Source organism: Ictalurus furcatus, chromosome 3, assembly GCF_023375685.1.
Source record: "Ictalurus furcatus strain D&B chromosome 3, Billie_1.0, whole genome shotgun sequence".
Taxonomy (NCBI): Eukaryota; Metazoa; Chordata; class Actinopteri; order Siluriformes; family Ictaluridae; genus Ictalurus; species Ictalurus furcatus.
The window spans coordinates 10,128,880-10,152,265 of NC_071257.1; the positions used below are offsets into that span (position 1 = coordinate 10,128,880).

Consider the following 23,386-nt stretch of genomic DNA (forward strand, 5'->3'; position numbering starts at 1 on the left):
ATTTTTGCAGTTTGACAGGGCGCATTATCCTGCTGAAAGAGGCCATTGCCAATGTGGTATACTGTTGCCATATAGGGGAGTATTTGGTCTGCAACAATGTTTAGGTAGGTGTTGTGTGTAACATCCTCATGAAGACCCAAGGTTTCCCAGCAGAACTTCGTCTAGAGAATCATACTGCCTCTGCTGGCTTGCCTTCTTCCCTTAATCCTGGTGCCGTTACCGATTTATTGTATGCTGTATGGACATGACCTCAATCATTTTTGATTCATCAGACCAGGCCACCTTCTTCCATTGCTCCGTGGTCCAGTTCTGATGCTCACGTGCTGAATGTAGGCACTTTTGGCAGTGGACAGGGGACAGCATGGGCACACTGGTCTGCAGCTAGGCAGACCGATATGCAGCAAGCTCTGATGCACTGTGTGTTCTGACACCTTTCTGTCATAACCAGAATTAACTTTCTAAGCAGTATGCACTATCGTAGCTCTTCTTTGGTATCAGACCAGACGCACTCCACACACATCAATGAGCCTTGGGCAGCCATGACCCTGTCACCAGTTTGCCAATTGTCCTTCCTTGGACCAATTTTGCTAGGGCCTAACCACTACACACTGGGAACATCCCCCAAGGCTTGCTGTTTTGGAGACACTCTGACCCGGTCTTCTAACCATTACAATTTGGCCCTTGTCAAAGTGGCCTAAATCTTTATGCTTGCCATTTTTCCTGTTTCCAACGCATCAACTTCAAGAAGTGACTGTTCACTTGCTGCCTAATATATCCCACCTATTGACAGGTGCATTTCAGAATTTTTGCCAGAAAATGACGTTATTCCAACCCCATAGACAATAATAGGTAATATTTGACACCCAAACACCCACACCATAAGTAACACAAACATGAACCAAGTGTTCAGCTTGGTCCGGAAAATCAGAAAATCCCATTTGGGAATTGATCCCACATGCATGTTGCGTGGAATTTCCCATCGGAATTTGCAAAACATACTAATGTAAAATGAGTCTAGAGGAGCACACAGCCAAACAGAAACACTGATTTACTATCTCCATAGGAAATCTTTGGCACCTAACTAGTTCTGCACTACTCACAGCCATGGATCATAGCTCAAAGAAATGCATTATGGGTATTTTAGTGACATCCCATGCACGTTAACCCCCAACATCACTTGTTTGTGACATATCAAAACACTCAGCTCAATAAGGAGAAATGCATAATGGGTATTCTATTGAGGTCACATGCATGTTAACCCCCAAAATATGTGGAATCACAACTACCTCAATATAGACATGTGACATACCAAAACACTCAGCTCAATGTGGAGAATTGCATTATGTATTCTAGTTATGTCACATGCACATTAACCCCCAAAACGAGTGGAATCATAAAACTACCTCAACGTAGACGACATATCAAAACACTCAGCTCAGTGAGGAGAATTATGGGTGTTCTAATAATATCATGTGCATGTTAACCCCAAAAAGAAATTAATCACATTGGACCTTCCAACAGGACGATGATCCCAGGCGTACCTCAAATTCCACCAAAGCTTGATTGCAGTCCTGGAACATTCTACAGTGCCATCACAGTCACCTGACTTGAACCCCATAGAAAATCTCTGGTGGGATTTGAAGAAGGCGGTTGCAGCACACAAACCCAAGAATATTACTGAACTGGAGGCCATTGCTCATGAGGAATGGGCTAAGATTCCTCAGGAACGATGCCACAATAGCAAAAGGGTGCTCTACTAAGTACTAAAGATGCTTGCCATGAAAGGGTTGAATAATTTTGAAACTGGACAAATTATAAGTTGCATTTTCAGTTGAATTTGGGGAAACCACTTGAAGCATTCGTTGTTGAACTATTTCAGTTGCTTTTGTTTGATTTATTCACTGCAAACGCCTGAAAGTCTGTACATTTTGACTGTATACCTGATTTGCACTGGGGGTTAAATAATTTTGATTGCAACTGTATATCTCATACTAAATTGTTTCAGAAATTAAAACAAAATCTAAGATACAACGCAGCCAACCTGAGTAAACACAAAATGCAGTTTTTGAATGATAATGTTATTTATTGAAGCAAATAAGTTATCCAATACCAACTGAGCCTGTGTGAAAATGTATTTGCCCCCATAGGTACTAATTCCCCAAATCTATGAAACTGCATTTATAATTGAGTTCAGCTAGAATAGACGCAACCAGGCCTGATTACTGCCAGCCCTGTTCAATCAAATCAATGCTTAAATAGAACTTTTTCAACAGCATGAAGTGGGTTAAAATGTCTTACCCAGTAACACACTATGCGAAAATTGAAAAAAAAAATCCAGAAATGAGGTTGATTGAAATACATCAATCAACATACAGAAAGAAGTTGATTGAAATACATCCGTCTGGGAAGAGTTACAAAGCTATTTCAAAGGCTCTGTGACTCCAAAGAACCACAGGTAGAGCCATTTTTTCCAAATGGAAAAAAAAACTCGGCACAGTAGTGAACCATCCCAGAAGTGGCCAACCTTCAAAAATTCCTCCAAGAGCACAGAAACTGCTCATCCAGGAAGTCACAAAAGAGCCAATGACAATGTCAAATGACCTACTGGCCTGTTCTTGAATCCACTATTAGAAAGGCACTGGGCAAAGATGGCATCCATCAGATTGTGGCGAGGTGAAAACCACTGCTAACCCAGAAGGACATTAAGGCTTATCTGAATTTTGCCAAAACACACATCACATCATACCTACGATCAAGCATTGTGGTGGAAGTGTTATGGTGTGGGGATGCTTTGCTGCTTCAGGGCCTGTGCAAGTTGCAATAATTGAGGGAAACATGAATTCTTCTCTCTACCAGAAAATCCTAATGGAGAATGTCCAGTTTTCAGTCCGTAAGTTGAAAGTCAAGCACAACTGGATTATGCAGCAAGACAATGATCCAGAGAATCAGAGTAAATCCTAGTCCTAGAAGTAAGTGAAAGCATTTTTTGTTGCAGTTATTGCTGCTAAAGGGGGTCCAATCAGATTTTAAGTTTAATGGGCAATTTGTTTTTCACCTGAGTTATAGGTGTTGGATAACTTTTTTTGCTTCAATAAAAAAAAAAAAACTGTATTGTATGTACTCAGGTTGCCTTTGTTTTATGTTGTGTTTTGTTTGAATATCTGAAACTATTTATTATGAGAGATACACAAAAACAAGAAATTAGGATGGGAAAATACTTTTTCACAGCATTGTAGTTATTATTATTATTATGATGATGATTATAGGGCCACCCTATTGGAATTGTTAGGATTTTGGTTTTGATTCCTTTTTATTACTGGCACAAGCACAAAGTGCTTGCAACTCTATTAGAGGTTAGAATTTTGATTGTTTTTATTATCCATTGATAATGTACCACTTATCCTTCATGGGAGCCTATCCCAGAGGACTTGGGGCACAAGGCAGAGGACAACTTGGACTGGTTGCCAACCCATTGTAGGGCACAATCGTGCATGCACACACACACACATTCACACACTATGGAAAATGTAATTCTGTGTCCACTATGAACATGGAATTACACATACTATGAACAATGTAATTCTTACAATTCTCATTTGTTAGTCGCTTTGTATAAAAGAATCTGCTAAATCAATAAATGTAAATGTTTTTGGACTGGAGGAGGAAACTGGAGTACCTGAAGGAAACCCCCAAAGCACTGAAATAGAATAGGAAAAGTCTGGGAATCTCGGGAGGTGGGAATCGAGCCCCCAACCTGGAGGTGTGAGACAAACGTGTGATTATTATTCTTTTTTTTTTTTCTGATCTTGAAGTAAAACGTGTGACTGGCATGGAAGTGCCAAATTTTTGTCAGAATGTGCAGAATTCATCCTGCTACTCAGATAAGAAGTGGCATGTATTGACCTCATGGTGGCACTATAATGCACACATTTTCATTTTGGCCTGCGTCTTGAACTGTAAGTCAGATTTAAAAAAAAAAAAAAAATCCATTTTATTCCTTGGCTTCTGCTGAAATCAGCCAGACCCCGCCCACTAATTTCTACTACGATGGATTTTTGGCTAATTTGCATAATATGTGAAGCTTAATTTTCAAACTTGTCCTAGGATTTCTGGCTAGTCTTCACAAAATTGGTGTCAAACTACTCAGAAGTGTGTGAACCTCAACTGTCATATTGAAATTTGTTAACATGGCCAACACAGAGCAATTGATTTAAGGAGGCAGAGCCTAATTTACTTAACAGCTGTAACTAATGATTAAATGAATGGATTCACAAGAATCTTGAAAGGCATATTTAGGACAAGGTTCTGAGGTCATATACAAAAATCTGGGGGGGGGGGGTGTTATACATAGGGGGTAAGGTCGGACTGTTTGCTGTCAGTCAGCTGTTTCTTAGAAATCGTCTGATTGAGCTGAAAGTTGGGGTGCTGCATCTATATGCTAATATGTAATTTTTAGACCTTTGATGAGCTAATTTCTTAAAAACATGGCTGGTATCGGCCAATCAGCTTTCAGGAGGCATTTGACAGTTGAAACTCTATTGTAATTGTTAGGATTTTTAGGGGTTCCACCACCAAAGATCCTGGAACCCTATTGTAATTGTCAGGATGTTTAGGGGTTCCAGCACCAAAGATCCTCGAACCCTATTGTAATTGTTAGGATTTCTCTTTCTTTCTTTCCTTCTATCTTTCTTTTTTCTTTCTTTCTTCCACAACTTCCACTCCTAAGGCTAGTGAGATTGACCTGATCAGCCTAATGGTGGCTCTATAGCACATGGTTTTATGTTTTGGTTTATATCTCATATAAATAAATTATTTTTCCCCCTGATTTCTTGGGTTCTCCCAAACAAAAAGCTCCACCCACTTAATTGTTTTATAATTTGCATAATATGCAAAATATGCTTTTGTGAACTAGTCCTAGGATTTTTGACCTATCTTCACAGCCTTCATGTCAAACTACTCGAGACAATGTGAAGCAAAGTAATTTTTAAAAACATGTTGACATTTGTAAAAATATGGTCACCACATGTCAATCATAATTCAAATGAGGTGGAGCCTAATTTACTTAAACAGATGTAATGAATTTATTGCATGGATTAGCATGAAACCTGAAAGCTATATACAGGAGAAAATTGTGAGGTCAGATGTAAAGTGTGGGGTGTGGTCATAAAGCTAAAGTCAGACAACTGTTGCTCAGTCCGAGTGAGCTGAAATATGGTAAGTTGTGTAATATTTGTCAAGCTGTGCTAACCTGTAAGTGGATTTTTGATGTTGACCTAATTACTTAAAAAATATGGCCACCATCAGCCAATCCATTTCAACTGGCATTTGACAGGGTTAATATTGAGCTATTGTGTTAAAATTTGCCTGGTATGTTCAGATATGGACCCACTACTGTCTGATGCAGTCGCAATCAAATTAGCACTATTAATTTTTGTGCAGACAAAAACAAGTATATATCTTGGAAAATAAGGTTTACCTTAAACTTTATTTGCACAAACCTTTAAATAAAAATGAACTAGTCCACCTGTGCCGCATCTACCTGCTAATCTGAGTTTGTAGTCACTGAATTACTTCAAAAACATGGCTTCCCTCATCCAGTCAGATTTCAGCAGGAATTTTGTACATTTGAATTATTGTCAGAAATCTTGTTTTCTTTATTGTTGTATGTATCTTGGCATGAACTGACCGCTGGGGCGCATTATTTGTGAGTAGTGTTTGAATCACCGCTTTGGATCACCCCACAGATCACCGCTTGCAACTATATTTTTTATTAGGGGGTTTAGCACCAAAGGTGCATAGGCACCATATAGCTATTCTAAGTTTCTTATTTCTAATTTCTTCTGACTAGGTTGTCTATGGCACCCCATAGAACCGTCTGGTAAAAAGTTGTGAAATTTGGCACACTGATTGAGGAGGGTCTAAGGAATATCTTGATTAAAATTTGGTCCAAGTACTGACAATGCTCTAGTGCCACCATTGGGTCAAATTTGGGCCTAATTTGGAAGTACGTTTATGGTCATAACTTTTAAATTATGTGTCCAACATTTAAAAGCCAGGCATCCCTGGATTGCCTGGGTAGAGAGGAGTAAATATGACCTCAGTTTTATGACATCAAATTAGATTTTCTGCCACATTTTGTCAACGACTTTTTTTTTGCTACTCCACCTCCAAATTTTGTCTAGTCTTCACCGAATTTCTCACTTCATTTTGAGAAACTTTGTCAAAGGAATTTAGTTTTTTCTTCCTTAGACCATTTGAAGAGTTTGTACTAAATTCATAATTCTTTTTTCCTGTAATTTCCTGGGGTATGCTGAAGTGAACACACACCAACATCTGAAATTCAAGTGTACTTCTTGTGGACCATCTTGGATTTTGTCAAAAACTGTTCACGTTGTAGTGCATCTCTGGGTGCTTGGCCCCCAAAAATGCTGCTGCTTGCAGCTTTTACTATTATTATTATAATTGTTATTGTTATTTCAAACATATTGAAAATGTTCAGACAGATTGCTTTTTGAGAGAGAGATGAGGCTTGGGTGTTGTAACATTCCACGTTTTCTCACAGTACAGAAATCATACTCATCTTTTAAACAATTTTTTATTCATTTTGGCCCTGCAGACATATTTTGGCATGGACGTTTCAGCAGTAGAGGATCCTGTACAGCGGCGAGCCTTAGAGACCATGATAAAGACCTATGGCCAGACGCCCAGACAGCTATTCCACACCTCACACATCAGCCGTGCTGGACCCAAACTCATAATTGAGGGAGAGTTGCCCGCTGCCATGGGCCTGCTGGTACAGCTGGCATTCAGGGAGAGCCGTGATCAGAACAAAGATATTGTACACCCGGTGAGACTAAATCCACATTTACCTTTATCACATTTACTTTTTACATGCAACAGATAAACATTAATGGTAAGAGAATGAAAACAAATGTACAGTATTTCAGAAATTATGGCACGAAATAAAAAAAATCAAGATTGATATCCATTATGTGTATTAAGGAGTCCATCATATTGATTCCATAGATGTCATTTTTTAGATTATTTTCTTTTAAACTTATTTTAATAGCCATATTTTACGGTATGGGAGATGTGTTTAGTGGTTAAGTGTCTGCAAGCCACAACCATAGTCCAAGTCCATATCCAATGTCTCTACAAGCATATAACATATGTGGCCAGTAGAAGAGCAGTGTCTGTTTTGTAGTTTCCTCCATGATATTCTTTCAGCAAGGTTTTGCTTACAGGCAGTGGAAGAGCATTGAGGCAGTAGAAGCACTACACATTTAGTCACCAATAAAATAATGTCTAGAAGAGCCCTGTTTTTTATTCCATCAAGTATAGCAATAAAGAAACTATAATAATTAAAAATATATTTTTTATTTTTTTCCCCCTCACTGTTTGACAGTCCAACACTCAGTTCTGCTGTGGCCAAATGCCATCTGTGGCCATGCCCAATTAAACTGGGGTGCCTACAGTTTTAGGATTAACAAAATTAAATTGTGTTGTATCGCCTAATCAGTGTTGACAACTCTTTTCAGAGTAAAGTAGCTAAAGCACACTAAAAAAGTTGCAGTAAGTCACTAGATGAGGTCATAAACTAATTTGCATATTAATTTATTTATTATGATAATTTGCATATGAAATTACAAATTAAAGTATTTGAAGAAGTAAGATTTTCTGAAAACAAAAAAGATTGTAATTTTTTCTTGTAGAAAGAAGTCATCTCTGGTCATGGCACAATAAACTAACCTTCTGTCTATTTGCAAAATTCTATACATTTGATCAAGAATGAATACAGTTTTGAGCAATAGTGAAATATACAATGGTTAAAAAGGGAATAACTCAGTTTTATTACTAGCAAGAAGAGTTTTAAATAAGATCTACAAACTGAAAAGACTGGACAAACAATGGTGATAAATGGTTGTTGGGAAAATCAGCTCATGCAAGCACAACTCAGTCATGCATTATACACGTGATGAGTTGAGCGAACTTGCTGTGTCAAATTGGATAACCAGTAGCTGTTATGTGAGTTGGAGAGCCTTATTGAATGCAGGATAGCCACTGACCTCTCCTGAAAAATTTTGCTAGATTTGTTGCTAATCTTATGTTCAAGGATGTAGCTTTATGTAGGGGCTACATAGACTTAGGGGAATTTGCATCATCTGGCAATGGCTGGCAAAAGCAAGTGTGTGAATGATGCTGCGATCACTTGCAATATCACCACACAAGCCAATTAGGAACCCTGGCTGACAGCTGACCAGTACCCAGTTCTAATGTGAAAGTGTCAGATATAACAGGAAGTGCAGAAAGAATAACAATATAATAAAAAATGCTAGCAATTTAACCAGCACATTCTATGACATAGTATATAGCAGATTAGCTTATACCATATATGGACATAGCAGTTATTGCGATAGCAGCCAGGTAAAGAATGTAATAGTGAAAAGAAATTAAATTATATTTTATAGCAGCAAAAGTACAGGTAGTCAATACAGAAATGTGCAAAAAAAATTGCAGGGTGAGTGGGGTGGTGGTCTGTGTGTGAATCCAGTCTTGGAGTATCGAGGAGTCTGATGGCTTGGGAGAAGAAGCTGTTACACAGTCTGACTGTGAGGGCCCAACTGCTTCAGTACCTTTTACCAGATGGCAGGAGGGTGACGACTTTGTGTGTGGGGTCATCCACAATGCTGATGGCTTTGCAGATGCAGCATGTGGTGTAAATGTCTATAATGGGGGGACGAGAGACCCCAATTATCTTCCTAGCTGTCCTCACTATTCGCTATAGGGTCTTGCAATTCGATATGGTGCAATTTCCAAACCAGGCAGTGATGCAGCTGCTCAGGATGCTCTCAATGGTTCCTCTGTAGAATCTTGTGAGGATGAGGCTTGGGAGATGGGCTTTTTTAAGTCTTTGCGGAAATTATACAGGGTTCTACAATAACAACTTTTTTAATTACAAAAAGTTAGGAGCACGCTCAAAAATTTAGGAGCATGGTTGAATATTTACTAATTTATTTATTTATTTATTTTGATTGTAACGTTAATGTGCTACAATATAACACACAAGTAGGCATGAGAAAACTTCAGCTGGTCAATTATGACAGAATTTAGGAACATAGTGTGAGCCATGACAAATTAATTTACCTTCTGATAAATTAAATTTAATATTTTCAGTTCATTTTACAGACTATATGCAAAAAACCACCGTTAACCTATTTCACCTTGTAAACAAATACAATAAACCTCAGTGTTCAGTGTTTGAAGTCTGCTCCTCTTAAATATATTTAAAGCTACACTATTCTCTAAAGCCAATTCTCAAACCACTCTGCGTATATTGTGTATATATCTGAATAATCTCATATAGGATGTGATTGGATGAGTTCATTTACCCGCCAGATGCAAAGCACTTTAGTTTAATGGTGTTCATTAGGGATCAGGTTTTTTACAGCCGATACCGGTTTCTTGTCATCTTGATCGACTGATACCGATCCAGATCCCAAACTTTTTTTTGTTTAAGCTTTAATCAGGATGTTTATCATAAACAGTTAAATGCTCTATACAGTGAGGGAAAAAAGTATTTGATCCCCTGCTGATTTTGTACGTTTGCCCACTGACAAAGAAATGATCAGTCTATAATTTTAATGGTAGATTTATTTGAACAGTGAGAGACAGAATAACAACAAGAAAATCCAGAAAAACGCATGTCAAAAATGTTATAAATTGATTTGCATTTTAATGAGGGAAATAAGTATTTGACCCCCTCTCAATCAGAAAGATTTCTGGCTCCCAGGTGTCTTTTACACAGGTAACGAGCTGAGATTAGGAGCACACTCTTAAAGGGAGTGCTCCTAATCTCAGCTTGTTACCTGTATAAAAGACACCTGTCCACAGAAGCAATCAATCAATCAGATTCCAAACTCTCCACCATGGCCAAGACCAAAGAGCTCTCCAAGGATGTCAGGGACAAGATTGTAGACCTACACAAGTCTGGAATGGGCTACAAGACCATTGCCAAGCAGCTTGGTGAGAAGGTGACAACAGTTGGTGCGATTATTCGCAAATGGAAGAAACACAAAAGAACTGTCAATCTCCCTCGGCCTGGGGCTCCATGCAAGATCTCACCTCGTGGAGTTGCAATGATCATGAGAACAGTGAGGAATCAGCCCAGAACTACACGGGAGGATCTTGTCAATGATCTCAAGGCAGCTGGGACCATAGTCACCAAGAAAACAATTGGTAACACACTACGCTGTGAAGGACTGAAATCCTGCAGCGCCCGCAAGGTCCCCCTGCTCAAGAAAGCACATATACATGCCCGTCTGAAGTTTGCCAATGAACATCTGAATGATTCAGAGGACAACTGGGTGAAAGTGTTGTGGTCAGATGAGACCAAAATGGAGCTCTTTGGCATCAACTCAACTCGCCGTGTTTGGAGGAGGAGGAGGAATGCTGCCTATGACCCCAAGAACACCATCCCCACCGTCAAACATGGAGGTGGAAACATTATGCTTTGGTGGTGTTTTTCTAATAAGGGGACAGGACAACTTCACCGCATCAAAGGGACGATGGATGGGGCCATGTACCGTCAAATCTTGGGTGAGGACCTCCTTCCCTCAGCCAGGGCATTGAAAATGGGTCGTGGATGGGTATTCCAGCATGACAATGACCCAAAACACACAGCCAAGGCAACAAAGGAGTGGCTCAAGAAGAAGCACATTAAGATCCTGGAGTGGCCTAGCCAGTCTCCAGACCTTAATCCCATAGGAAATCTGTGGAGGGAGCTGAAGGTTCGAGTTGCCAAACGTCAGCCTCGAAACCTTGGAGAAGACTTGGAGAAGATCTGCAAAGAGGAGTGGGACAAAATCCCTCCTGAGATGTGTGCAAACCTGGTGGCCAACTACAAGAAACGTCTGACCTCTGTGATTGCCTACAAGGGTTTTGCCACCAAGTACAAAGTCATGTTTTGCAGAGGGGTCAAATACATATTTCCCTCATTAAAATGCAAATCATTTTATAACATTTTTGACGCGTTTTTCTGGATTTTTTTTTGTTGTTATTCTGTCTCTCACTGTTCAAATAAATCTACCATTAAAATTATAGAATGATCATTTCTTTGTCAGTGGGCAAACGTACAAAATCAGCAGGGGATCAAATACTTTTTTCCCTCACTGTAGTTCTATGCTCATGGTCACTTTTAATTGAATTAGAATAATAGCAATGACAAATACTGTTGGTTAATTGATAAATAAACAAGTATAAAATATTTATTTTTAAATATCTTAAACAATATAGTCCTAATTAAAAGTAGACCAACGCAAAAATATCCATATTAGGAAAAAGAAGGCTAATAGCCTTCTAAGGAAATAGCCTACTAAGCTTAATATCAAATTGATATTAAATGCAACCCATAGTAATTAAACATTATTTCATTTGTCATTTTATTTATATTTTGTGAATTTATTATATTTATTTTTTTTATATTAAATCAATTATTTATAACAAAGCACGTTTTCTGTCTTTACATTCTATTACTTTTTTTTTGTTGTTTGTTTATCAGTTACTCCTTTTAGATCATTTCCCCCAGTACGGTATTGCCATGTCTGCTGATAATAATGTTTTTGGGGGGATTAAATCAAAACATGAAAACTAGAGTTGACTTTTCTAGTGATATCTGGCAACAGTGAGCTTAAATAAAGTGAATGCACTGTCTATTAGAGTTTGTGAAGGGAGAGCAGCAGCGTACTGTATGTTTGCAGACTGCACAGTTGCTAGTCTTGATTATGATTGGTGAGAAATAATTTAATAATGAAGTTTGAATTAAAACCCACCTTGTAGCGTTAGCATCATTATTAATTTACTCACGCCCGACACTGCTGTGGCTACATGAGCATGTCACAGTCGCAGGTTCAGGTACTTTTGCATGATCAATAAATTATCTCGGTTTGTGAGATTGGAAAGTTGAGAGAAGCAAATGATGTACAGTGTTACTCTTGTCATCATAATGGCTTCTTTGCAGTATTTGCACACTTGTTCAGTTGTCTGAGGTGATGAAAAGCAGTGCGAAAGTAACTGTTGCATGGTGTAGATGCATTTTGGACTTCCTGTAGTTTTTATTCTGATTGTATTATATACCTTCGAACAGATCACTCGCACCAATGCACCTATATATTTTTTCACAGTCGCACAAACTACTTTTCTGTTGCAAATGCAAACCGTAGAGCCCTCGTAGAGACACTGCTGGGCTTTCTTAGTTATAGAGCTGGTGTTGAGGGACCATGTGAGGTTCTCCGCCAGGTGACACCATGGAATTTGGTGATGTTCAGTGGAAAGTGGTCGCTCCGTGCTCTCCCGAAGTCAACAACCATCTCTTTTGTTTTGTCCATGTTCAGAGACAGGTTGTTGGCTCTCCACCAGTCCATTACCTGCTGCACCTACTCTCTCTCTGTATGCTGACTCGTCGTTTTTGCTAATGAGACCCACCGTTCCCATCGTCGTGTCATCGACAAACTTGATGACATGATTTGAGCTGTGCATTACTGCACAGTCATGAGTCACAGCCCTTGGGGGCCCCAGTGCTCAGTGTGGTGGTGCTGGAGATGCTGTTCCCAATCTGAGGTCTCCCAGTCAGGAAGGTCCAGTTGCAGAGGGACGTGTTCAAGCCCAGCAGGTTCAGATTTACAATCAGGTGCTGAGGAATGATTGTGTTGAATGCTGAACTGAAGTCGATGAACAGTCCTTTTTGTCCAGGTGGGTGAGGGCTAGATGTAGGGTGGTGGTGACGGCATTATCTGTTGTGCGGTTGGGACGATACACGAATTGCAGGGGGTCCAGTGAGGGGGGCAGCAGGTTTTTGTTGTGCCTCATGATGAGCTTCTCAAAGCACTTCATGATGATGGGTGTGAGTGGTAGTCATTGAGGCAGGACACTGAAGACTTCTTTGGCATGGGGACAGGGGTGGTGGCCTTGAAACATGTTGGAACGACAGCGTTGCTCAGAGAGGTGTTGAACACTGGACCTTCATCAGTATGCATACTAACCAAAATGCTCCACCACATATGCTGTGGAAGCTCCGCTCACCCAGCCTTAGCTCCTCAATGTGCAACTGGATTCTGGACTTCTGGAGGAACAGGCTACTCAGTTTGCCATTTCTTTTGTTTTATTAATGTGTATTGTCACTAATTAAATAAAAAAATTAAATTAAATTAAATAAAAGAGATGATGGTTAATTTCAGGAGGACACAAGTATCTCAAATTTCCCTAACCCTAACCCTTGTGTGTGCACATCACAGACATGGTTACATGGTCCATCAACACCTTGTTTTTAGTGAATAAGGCACAACAGTGATTCTATTTCCTAAGAAGACTGAATAGGACTGATATGTGCACTCACCTTCACAACTCCTCCTATACAGGTGTATCACAGAGCATCCTGACACGTAGCATCACTGTCTAGTGCAGAAACTGATTTCAGTCAGGAATGCATTGCAGCTGTTGGTAAAGACTGCCCAGTCCATTACTGGGTCTCATTTTCCTGCCATCAAAGAAATCTACACCAAAAGGTGTCTAAGGATGGCCTGCAGCATTAGGAGGGCTCTCTCTCACTCCTCCCATCTGAAAGATGGCCCCGGAGCATCTGTGATGAGTCGATCAGATCCATCTACTTTCTCACAGGCCATTAGACTCCTCAACAGATCAGTGCCATCGCTCGACGTCGTGGGGGATTGCTTCCCAGTTGGCTGAGGACCAGATGACAGCATGTCTGGGGACTGGAGAATCAGCAGAGGAGTGTGACAAGGAGGAGGGAGGGGCCAGGCTGTGAGGACAAACACCTGGCACTGAGTGAATCAGTGGGAGAGAGTGATAAAGGAATGAATGCAAGCACCTGGTTTTGGGGGGAATGGGGGGCAACACGTGTGCGTTGTGTTGGAATTATGTTTGTGTGTCTTATGTTGTGTTTGAGTTCTGTTTTTTATTAAAATTTACGGTTATGTTCAGCCTGTTCCTGCCTCCTCCTTGCCCACCATTGACGTGTTACAAGTATCTTCAGTTTTCTGTAGTGCATTACTGTATGTTTTTGTTTGATGTATAGTCTATTGTATAATGTATAGTCTGTTGTCTGTATTTATTGTATTTATTTACTTTTGTACTGTCTGCTACTATGTTAACTTATTCTCTTGTCTAATGTCTTTAACTTATTCTCTTGTCTAATGTCTCATGCTGTCTCATGTTATTTCTAACACTGTGATTCGGGGAACAATATTTTGTTCCAAAGGTTTTCTAACATCTGTATGTGACAAAAGGAATGACAATAAAAGCCTACTTTGATTGCTTGTAATATGTATTTCCTTTTAGTCTATTTTGCAGTCCTATACACCTTAATAGCCTATGTTGTCTGACTTCAGAGCAGGACAACAAAACATCTACCTCTGATGCATCTTAGCTAAAGGAAGCTAAGATGCATCAGAGGAAAACGTTTTGCATGGAAGGCTTGCATGACTTTGCCTGTTTGGTAAGCACAGACATGGGAGTCTGTGCTTGCCAAACAGGTAAAGCTATGCAAGCCTTCCATGCACGGAATGTCTTCACTCAACATGAAAGGGGCTTAAATTAAGAAACTGAAACAGCATGTTGCTTGTCCAGGCTACTTTGCTGAACAGAAGTTCAATTAGTATCTAGACTGCTGTTCAATGCAGAGCACATACATGCATACTTTATATAATTTACTTCTAAGTTATAGCTAATAACTTCTTAGATTTCATTATAGTCCTGACTTCAGTTAACAAGTATAACCCACTGACTAATAATAAATAAATAAATAAATACTAATGCTAGTGACTAGCAACTACAGCTGTAGCCCTACTCTGCTGGTTAGAGCCTACATCCCTCTAAAGTCATGAGTGATAAAATCATAAATTAGTGATTAACAGGGGGCAAGATGAGATAAAGGCAAATTGTAGTGGTTGGCTTCATGTAATCTCCTGATAGGTACTACATGTATGACAATGAAAACTGCTTAGACTAACACTGGATTGGGAGTGTAGTATAAAAAAGTTAATTGAGAAACTGCATTTAAATGAATATTGTATTCTCCTGATATTGTAGTCTCCTGCTTTTCTAGGGTTTTAGTTTATTTTGTCTCTAGGTTTCAAGGGATGCACTTTTTTCCCCATCTTGTGAGGTTTTGCAAGCCCTTTTCTGCTGTTTTTCAGAGTCCTCTGCCATGGATTAAGGGCCTAAAATGGGGTGAGTATGTGGGCTCACCCAGTGCCCCTGACCCAGTGGTGTGTTTCAACCAACTTCATGGAGAGTGCTTTGGCTCCCTGCTGGCACTACCCACCCGAGCCATCTGCGGCCTCTCCTGCAAGTTCTGCCTTATGATGATCTACAGCAAGGAGCAGGGTGGGGGACATGTACATTTACACACATTAAAAGATACACACAAATCACTGTGTATTGATCTCATATAAAACTGTAGATGGATACACCCTCAGGTCTTTGCAACATCTAGCACCAGTAGGTTGTTTGCATTTCCACACAAAAACATGTTACTACATAATATAGTAACGCTCTTACAACCCCTTGTAGTTTGGAATGGCAAGGCCAATTCTTTTGTTTTTGCTGTACACTTAAGACATTTGAGTTTAAGATCAAAAAGACGAATGAGACAATACATTGTAATTTCACCTTTTCATTCCTCATATTTACAGTATCTCACAAAAGTAAGAACCCCTCACATTTTTGTAAATATTTGATTATATCTTTTAATGTGACAACACTAAAGTAATGACACTTTGCTACAATGTAAATAGTGAGTGTACAGCTTGTATAAGAGTGTAAATTTGCTGTGCCCTCAAAATAACTCAACACACAGCCATTAATGTCTAAACCACTGGCACCAAAAGTGAGTACACCCCTAAGTGAAAATGTCCAAATCGGGCCTAAAGTGTCAATATTTTGTGTGACCACCATTATTTTCCAGTACTGCCTTAACCCTCTTGGGCATGGAGTTCACCAGAGCTTCACAGGTTGCCACTGGAGTCCTCTTCCACTCCTCCATGACGACATCACGGAGCTGGTGGATGTTGGAGACCTTGTGCTCCTCCACCTTCCGTTTGAGGATGCCCCATAGATGCTCAATAGGGTTTAGTCCATCACCTTCACCCTCAGCTTCTTTAGCAAGGCAGTGGTCGTCTTGGAGGTGTGTTTGGGGTCGTTATCATGCTGGAATACTGCCCTGTGGCCCAGTCTCCGAAGGGAGGGGATCATGCTCTGCTTCAGTATGTCACAGTACATGTTGGCATTCATGGTTCCCTCAATGAACTGTAGCTCCCCAGTGCCGGCAGCACTCATGCAGCCCCAGACCAGGACACTCCCACCACCATGCTTGACTGTAGGCAAGACACACTTGTCTTTGTACTCCTCACCTGGTTGCCGATATGTGTAGTTTATCTTGGTCTCATCAGACCACAGAACATGGTTCCAGTAATCCATGTCCTTAGTCTTAAACTGTTTGCGGGCTTTCTTGTGCATCAACTTTAGAAGAGGCTTCCTTCTGGGAGCACAGCCATGCAGACCAAGTTGATGCAGTGTGTGGCATATGGTCTGAGCACTGACAGTCTGACCCCCCACCCCTTCAACCTCTGCCGAAATGCTGGCAGCACTCATACACCTATTTCCCAAAGACAACCTCTGGATATGATGTTGAGCATGTGCACTCAACTTCTTTGGTCGACCATGGCAAGGCCTGTTCTGAGTGGAACCTGTCCTGTTAAACCGCTGTATGGTCTTTGCCACCGTGCTGCAGCTCAGCGTCAGGGTCTTGGCAATCTTCTTATAGCCTAGGCCTTCTTTATGTAGAGCAGCAATTCTTTTTTTCAGATCCTCAGAATTCTTTGCCATGAGGTGCCATGTTGAACTTCCAGTGACCAGTATGAGGGAGTTTGAGAGCGATGACACCAAATTTAACACACCTGCTCACCATTCACACCTGAGACCTTGTAACACTAACAAGTCACATGACACCGAGAAGGGAAAATGGCTAATTGGGCCCAATTTGGACATTTTCACTTAGGGGTGTACTCACTTTTGTTGCCAGCGGTTTAGACATTAATGGCTGTGTGTTGAGTTATTTTGAGTGGACAGCAAATTTACACTGTTACACAAGCTGTATACTCACTACTTTACATTGTAGCAAAGTGTCATTTCTTCAGTGTTGACACATGAAAAGATATAATCAAATATTTACAAAAATGTGAGGGGTGTACTCACTTTTGAGATACTGTACATATAGATGGTGTTAAACAACTTAGAAAATTCCAAATTTTGTTTGAACCCATGCATTTTTCAAGTGATCAAAAATATTGCAACATGTGACTGGAGGTGTTTCTTATTGCCCAGGTGTGCCTTGTTAGATTAATTGTTTAAAAAGATTTTAAACAATACCTCAGAATGTCTACTCTTGGTTTGAGCCTGTGAAGACTGCATTTGTTGTTAAAAAGGATAAACCAACATGAAGACCAGAGACCTGTCTATGGGAGAAAAGCAAGATAAAATCTGATAAGAGAGAGAAGATCGATCAGAACCATTGCACAAGCATTGGGTGTAGCCAATAGAACTATTTGGAATGTCCTGAAAAAGAAAGAAGCCACTGGTGTACAAACAACCTGACATGGAACAGGTCTTCCAAGGAAAACAACAGCAGTTGATGACAGAAACATTGTGATAGCTGTGAAGTGGATTGTCGACAGCAAACAGTGGATTGTCGTACCTTCACCCCTGCGGAGGTTGTTGGGGTTTTTACCCAAAAACAACAATCACTGATCACCAACAATCTCCATATGGGTGAAGGTATGACAATCTACTGTTTGAGGAAGACTTGGAGAGCAATAATATAGAGGCCATACCACATGATAAAAACTATTCAACAGAAGTACTAATATGGAATTCTCAGAGAAATAAAGAGGTGAGCCACAAAAGTTATGTAACCAAGATTAACCTCTACCAAAGTGATGAAGAGGCCAAAGCTTGGAGAAAGAAAGTATCTTACTATGATCCAAAGCATACGAGTTCATCGATCAAGCACGGTGGAGGTAGTGTCATGGCTTGGGCTTGCATGGCTTCTTCTGGAATGGGTTGATTAATCTTTATTGATGATGTACCTCATGATGTTAGCAGCAGAATGAATTCAGAAGTGTACAGAAAAAAATGTCTGCCAATTTACAGAAAAAATGCATAAATCTAATTGGGAGGAACTTCCTTATGCAAAAAGACATTGACCCAAAACAAACTGCTAACATAACAAAGGAGTTAATCAGGAAACAAATTGAAATGTTTTAGATTGGCCAAGTCAATCACCAGAACTTAACCCAGTTGAACATGCATTTCACCTCCTGAAGATGAGACTGAAGAGGAAAAACCCTCAAAACAACCAACAACTGAAGAAGCTGTGGTTCAAGCCTGGAAAAGCATCACAACAGAAGAATGCAACAATTTACTGATGTCAGTGGGTCGCCGACTTGATACAGTTATTGCAAGCAAGGGATATGCAACCAAATATTAAGTGTTATTTACTTTAAGTTACTATAAGACTATCTATACTTCTTTTCACCTATAAATTGGGTGGTCTGAGACCAAAGGTGCCATTCTGTTTAAGACCTCCAATGGTATCAGGAAATGAAAGCAGAAATTTTGTTCTGTCTCTCACTTTGTTTTTCAACAAGCAGAGTCGGCACCAGTCTGCAAGCACATGGCTAGAGTGACCATAATAAACAATTGAAAACAAATTCAGTGTACAATATGTCTCCTTCTGTAATAATGCTCTCAGTTCATCGCTCACTGTTTCTTAGGTGTGAGAAGTATGCACAGCACAGATATCCAGTGGTCTGCCATTCTCAGCTGGGGCTACAGTGACAATACGCTGCGGCTCAAGAGCAAGCAAAGTGAGCCGCCCATCAATTACATCCAGTGCTCTCCGCTCCACCAGGTCTGACATTATTTTGTGCATTGTTACACAAAAAAAGAAACAAGCTTTCATGAAATCACAGGGATTTTACTAATCTAACAGCATGGTAGTGCATAAATAATCTTACTCCACCGAGTAGCATGAACTCTACATAGTTTAATTTACTTAACATGCACAATATATATTTAATCCATCAAGTTGTATTTCTTCTTTGCTGTTTATGTCTTGGGGAATTGCTATGGTTAAAAAATGCACATAATGCTGTTTCAAATTCAAGAGTCTTTGCTTCATCTTGAATCTGATGTGACAGATAATGATTGTATTATTATTGTGAATGTTAACATCTTATTCCTACTGCCGGATCTCCTACTTTATTGCAGTCATGTATGTTACCATGTTTGATTCCCCTAAAACACACTCTCTCTCAGGTGACAAGCTGTGCCTGGGTGTCTGATGGTTGTCAGCTGTTTACAGGCAGTAAATGCGGAGTCATCACCGCCTACAGCAACCGCTTTGTGGTAGGTTACTACAGCAGTATGACTTTCCTGCTTCCACCCCATTCATCCAGATCCAGTCATTATCTCTCTCTCTCTCTCTCTCTCTCTCTCTCTCTCTCTCTCTCTCTCACACACACACACACACACACACACACACACACACACACACACACACACACACACACACACACGTGTCTCATTTGTAATTTCTCTGTTGCCTTAGAAATAGCACACTTGTAGCCCAGGTGGAGTCAGACAGGTCAAAGGGTTGCAAGGGTTGCTCTCTCAACTCTCACATTATCTTTACTTATCCATCTTCATCAATAAAAATATAAAGATAATGGAGAAAAACTGTTGTTTCTTACAACCCCTAGCTAAAAGTACGGAATCACCACACTTAGAGGATGCTCACCTGGCTTTTTTTACTTTGTAGCAAATAAACAAACCACAGATATGACACAAAACAATTTTTGTTTAATAGCTGAACATTCTGGCTTCATGAAACATACCTCAAACAAATTAAATTAATTTAACTAATGGCATATTATTTCCAGATCATGTAGAGGAAAAAATTATGGAATCATCAAAAAAAAAATCACAATTACTACTTTTTGTTCCTCCTCTATGGGGTATTATGATGGCCTGAATTCTTTGAGGCATGGACTTCACTAATGAAAAACAATATACTCCATTAAGCTGGTTGTAACTTTCTCGAATAGCGGTTGACAGATCTTTGCAGGATGGGCAAATTTTTTTAAATTTCCACCATAAATTTTAAATCGGATTGAGATCTGGACTGTTTGTTGGCCATGTGAGTTGAAATGCCTTTCTTGAAGATAAGCTTTAACACTCTTTGCTCTGTGGCAAGATGCATTATCATCCTGAAAAATGACTTCTTCATCATCAAACCCATTTTCTATCGATGTAATGAGAAAAGTGTCCAAAATTTCAACGTACACTTGTGAATTAACTGCTGAGGTCCAACCGCATATAATAAATGAGTGGGGAAATTTGATTGTTTTCTTCAGGCAGTCATCTTCATATGTTTCATTAGAACTGCACCTGATCAAAAGTTCCAGCATCATCTCCTAGTCCAATGCAGATTCGTGATTCATCACTGAATATCACTTTCATCCAATCATCCACACTTCTCTTTAGCCCACTGTAACCTTATTTTCTTTTATTTAGATGTTAGTGTTGGTTTTTGTTTGGCTTGTTCTATATGTAAATCCCATTTCATTCAACCAATTTCTTACATTTTTGTCACAAACGTTGACCCCTGTTTCCGCCAATTTGTTTTTCTTTTTTTTTTATTGTGCATTTTCAAGGCATATTGCTTTGAGATTTCTATCATGACATTTGCCATCTTCTTTGCTCAACCGGTATGTTTTCCTTTTATAACCTTCCCATTTTGTTTATACTCGGGCTGCAACTAACAATTATTTTCATAATCGATTAGTTGGCCAATTATTATTTTCGATTGATCGGATGGGGCGGGGCAAACTTTCAGTGCCTTTTTTTTTTTTTTTTAATAAAAACTGAGTGTTACAAATATAAATTCAGACTAAAACTTTACACAACTGTTTGTCCAAAACAGAAAAGAAGCCAACACACACACAAGAATATATATTATTAATTTAGGACTGTAGTTTAATTCGGTGCTTGTTGTGAATCCATAAAAAATAATGCATAAGTACTTATATATAATATAAATATAAACTAACTAAATAAGATAAATATAGATAGATAGATAGCATTATTTTTTATGGATGCACAAAAAGCACAGAATTAAACTACAGTCCTAAATTAATAATAAAAACTCACTTTCAGTGCACCTTGTGTTTTCTGTTACTCGCTGCCTATAGACATTACAGATCTTTCTCGCGCTCGCACTCTGTATCACCACGGTCTCGTTACTAACACATCACTTCCGTTAAAATAAACAACAGAATTTACACTGCAAGCACGCAAATACAACATATAATGACAATAAACTGAAATTAAATGAAACCTTTTAAGCAACTCACGACCGCATCACAATCATGCTTCCGTGCTGCAGAAACTCTGCTTTATAAAGTTTATAAAGCTTCTCGGCGGTGTTTAATATAAAATGCACCCCCGCCTTAGAGGACTTAGAGGTCGCACACTTTCTTCCTCAGTCACGTGACGATTTTGCCTCTGTCTGATGAGGACTGAGGTCATGTTGGGAATAAAAGATAACGCTGACAGAAACAGTATATCGAAGAAAGTCAGTGTCGGTGACTCTGAGGCTAAAGCTAGCGGTGTCATATTACGTGTGTGTGACGTCATGCGCCGTCGATTATGAAGTGGCTTATAGTTCCAGTTAGTAAAAACCCGCTAGTGTTCCATTTGAGATGATATTACCTTTCTAAAATTCACACACTAGACTGTAGTGTAGAGTGCATAGTGTAAGTGTACAGTACGTCATTTGGGACACAACTTTAGTATTTACTCTCCGGAGTGTGTTTTCGGAACAGAAGTAACGTAATGAGTAAATGTACCCTGTGCCGCGCGCAGACCAACTAATCGATAATGAGATTTGTTGACAACGATTTTCCATCCATCCATCCATCCATCTTCTATACCGCTTTATCCTTTTCAGGGTCACTGGGAAACCTGGAGCCTATCCCAGGGAGCATCGGGCACGAGGCGGGGTATACCCTGGACAGGGTGCCAATCCATCGCAGGGCACAATCACACACACGTTCACACATCCATTCACACAGTACGGACACTTTGGACATGCCAATCAGCCTACCATGCATGTCTTTGGCCTGGGGGAGGAAACCGGAGTACCCGGAGGAAACCCCCGCAGCACTGGGAGAACATGCAAACTCTGCACACACAGGGCCACGGTGGGAGCCCCCAACCCTGGAGGTGTGAGGCGAACATGCTTACCACTAAGCCACCGTGTGCCCGACAACGATTTTCATAATCGATTATTATCGATTAGTTGTTGCAGCTCTAGTTTATACTTGCACCAAATTTTTTAGACAGCTGACTGGGAACAACCAACATCTTTTGCCACACTCCATGTTTGATTTCCTTCTTGAAGGAGTTTTATAATCCTTTCCATTGTTTCCATTGACACCTCTCTTGTTGGGGCCATGTTTCCTTTAAAAAAGTCCAATGTTAAGGTCTGCAAGCACTCTCTGTTTTAACTGCAGACTAATTTGCATTTTTGGACTTGTGCTGGTATTTGTTATAGAAATGCAAGTTACATGGTGATTCCATAATTATTTCCTCAACACTGAGTGATTTACATAATTTTTTTCATTCTACTTGATCTGGAAAATAATATGGCATTAATTAAAATAATTTCATTTAACTTGTTTGAGGTATGTTTCACAAAGCCAGAAGGTTTAGCTATTAAGCAAAAATTGTTTTGTATCATATCTGTGACTTGTTTATTTGCTACAAATTTAAAATCCCGGGTGAACATCCTCCAAGTGTGGGGATTCCATAATTTTTGCCAGGGGTTGTAGTTGCATACTTAAATAAAACCATTGGAATTTAAGCACTTCAGCATGATCTTCCCATTTTACTATATTGGCTTGACAAAGAAATATTGATACTCTATCTATCCAATCAAATCTACAAGTATTGGCATCCTATCTAACTAGAGAAACCAACTCTAGAAGTATTGGCACCTATCTATCTATTTAGCTATCTAGCTATTGGCAACCTGTCTGTCTGTCTATCTTCATGGAATGTTCAGAGCCTGGCTAGGAATGTTCAAAAACCAACTGCCAAAATCACACACACCTGTGTGCACACAGCCTGAAGCCTGTCTTCTCTCCCTCTCCCTCTCAGTGTACCTGTAACAGAGACTCTCACTTGATCTCTCTATCTATCTAATCAACTCTACAAATATTGGCACCCTATCTATCTATCCACCTCTAGAAGT

The 23,386-nt window shown here is 39.7% G+C and overlaps 1 protein-coding gene across 6 annotated transcripts in view; it reads left to right on the forward strand.

Moving 5' to 3' along the window:
* lyst (lysosomal trafficking regulator) overlaps positions 1–23,386 on the forward strand; it is a 238,577-nt gene that overhangs the window by 179,923 nt on the left and 35,268 nt on the right. For all 6 annotated transcript variants that reach the window (XM_053620709.1, XM_053620710.1, XM_053620711.1 and 3 more), the window contains 4 exons: positions 6,617–6,847; positions 15,210–15,399; positions 18,846–18,982; positions 19,390–19,479. In XM_053620709.1, the coding sequence (XP_053476684.1) occupies positions 6,617–6,847; positions 15,210–15,399; positions 18,846–18,982; positions 19,390–19,479 (648 nt within the window). The remainder of the gene's footprint in view (positions 1–6,616; positions 6,848–15,209; positions 15,400–18,845; positions 18,983–19,389; positions 19,480–23,386) is intronic.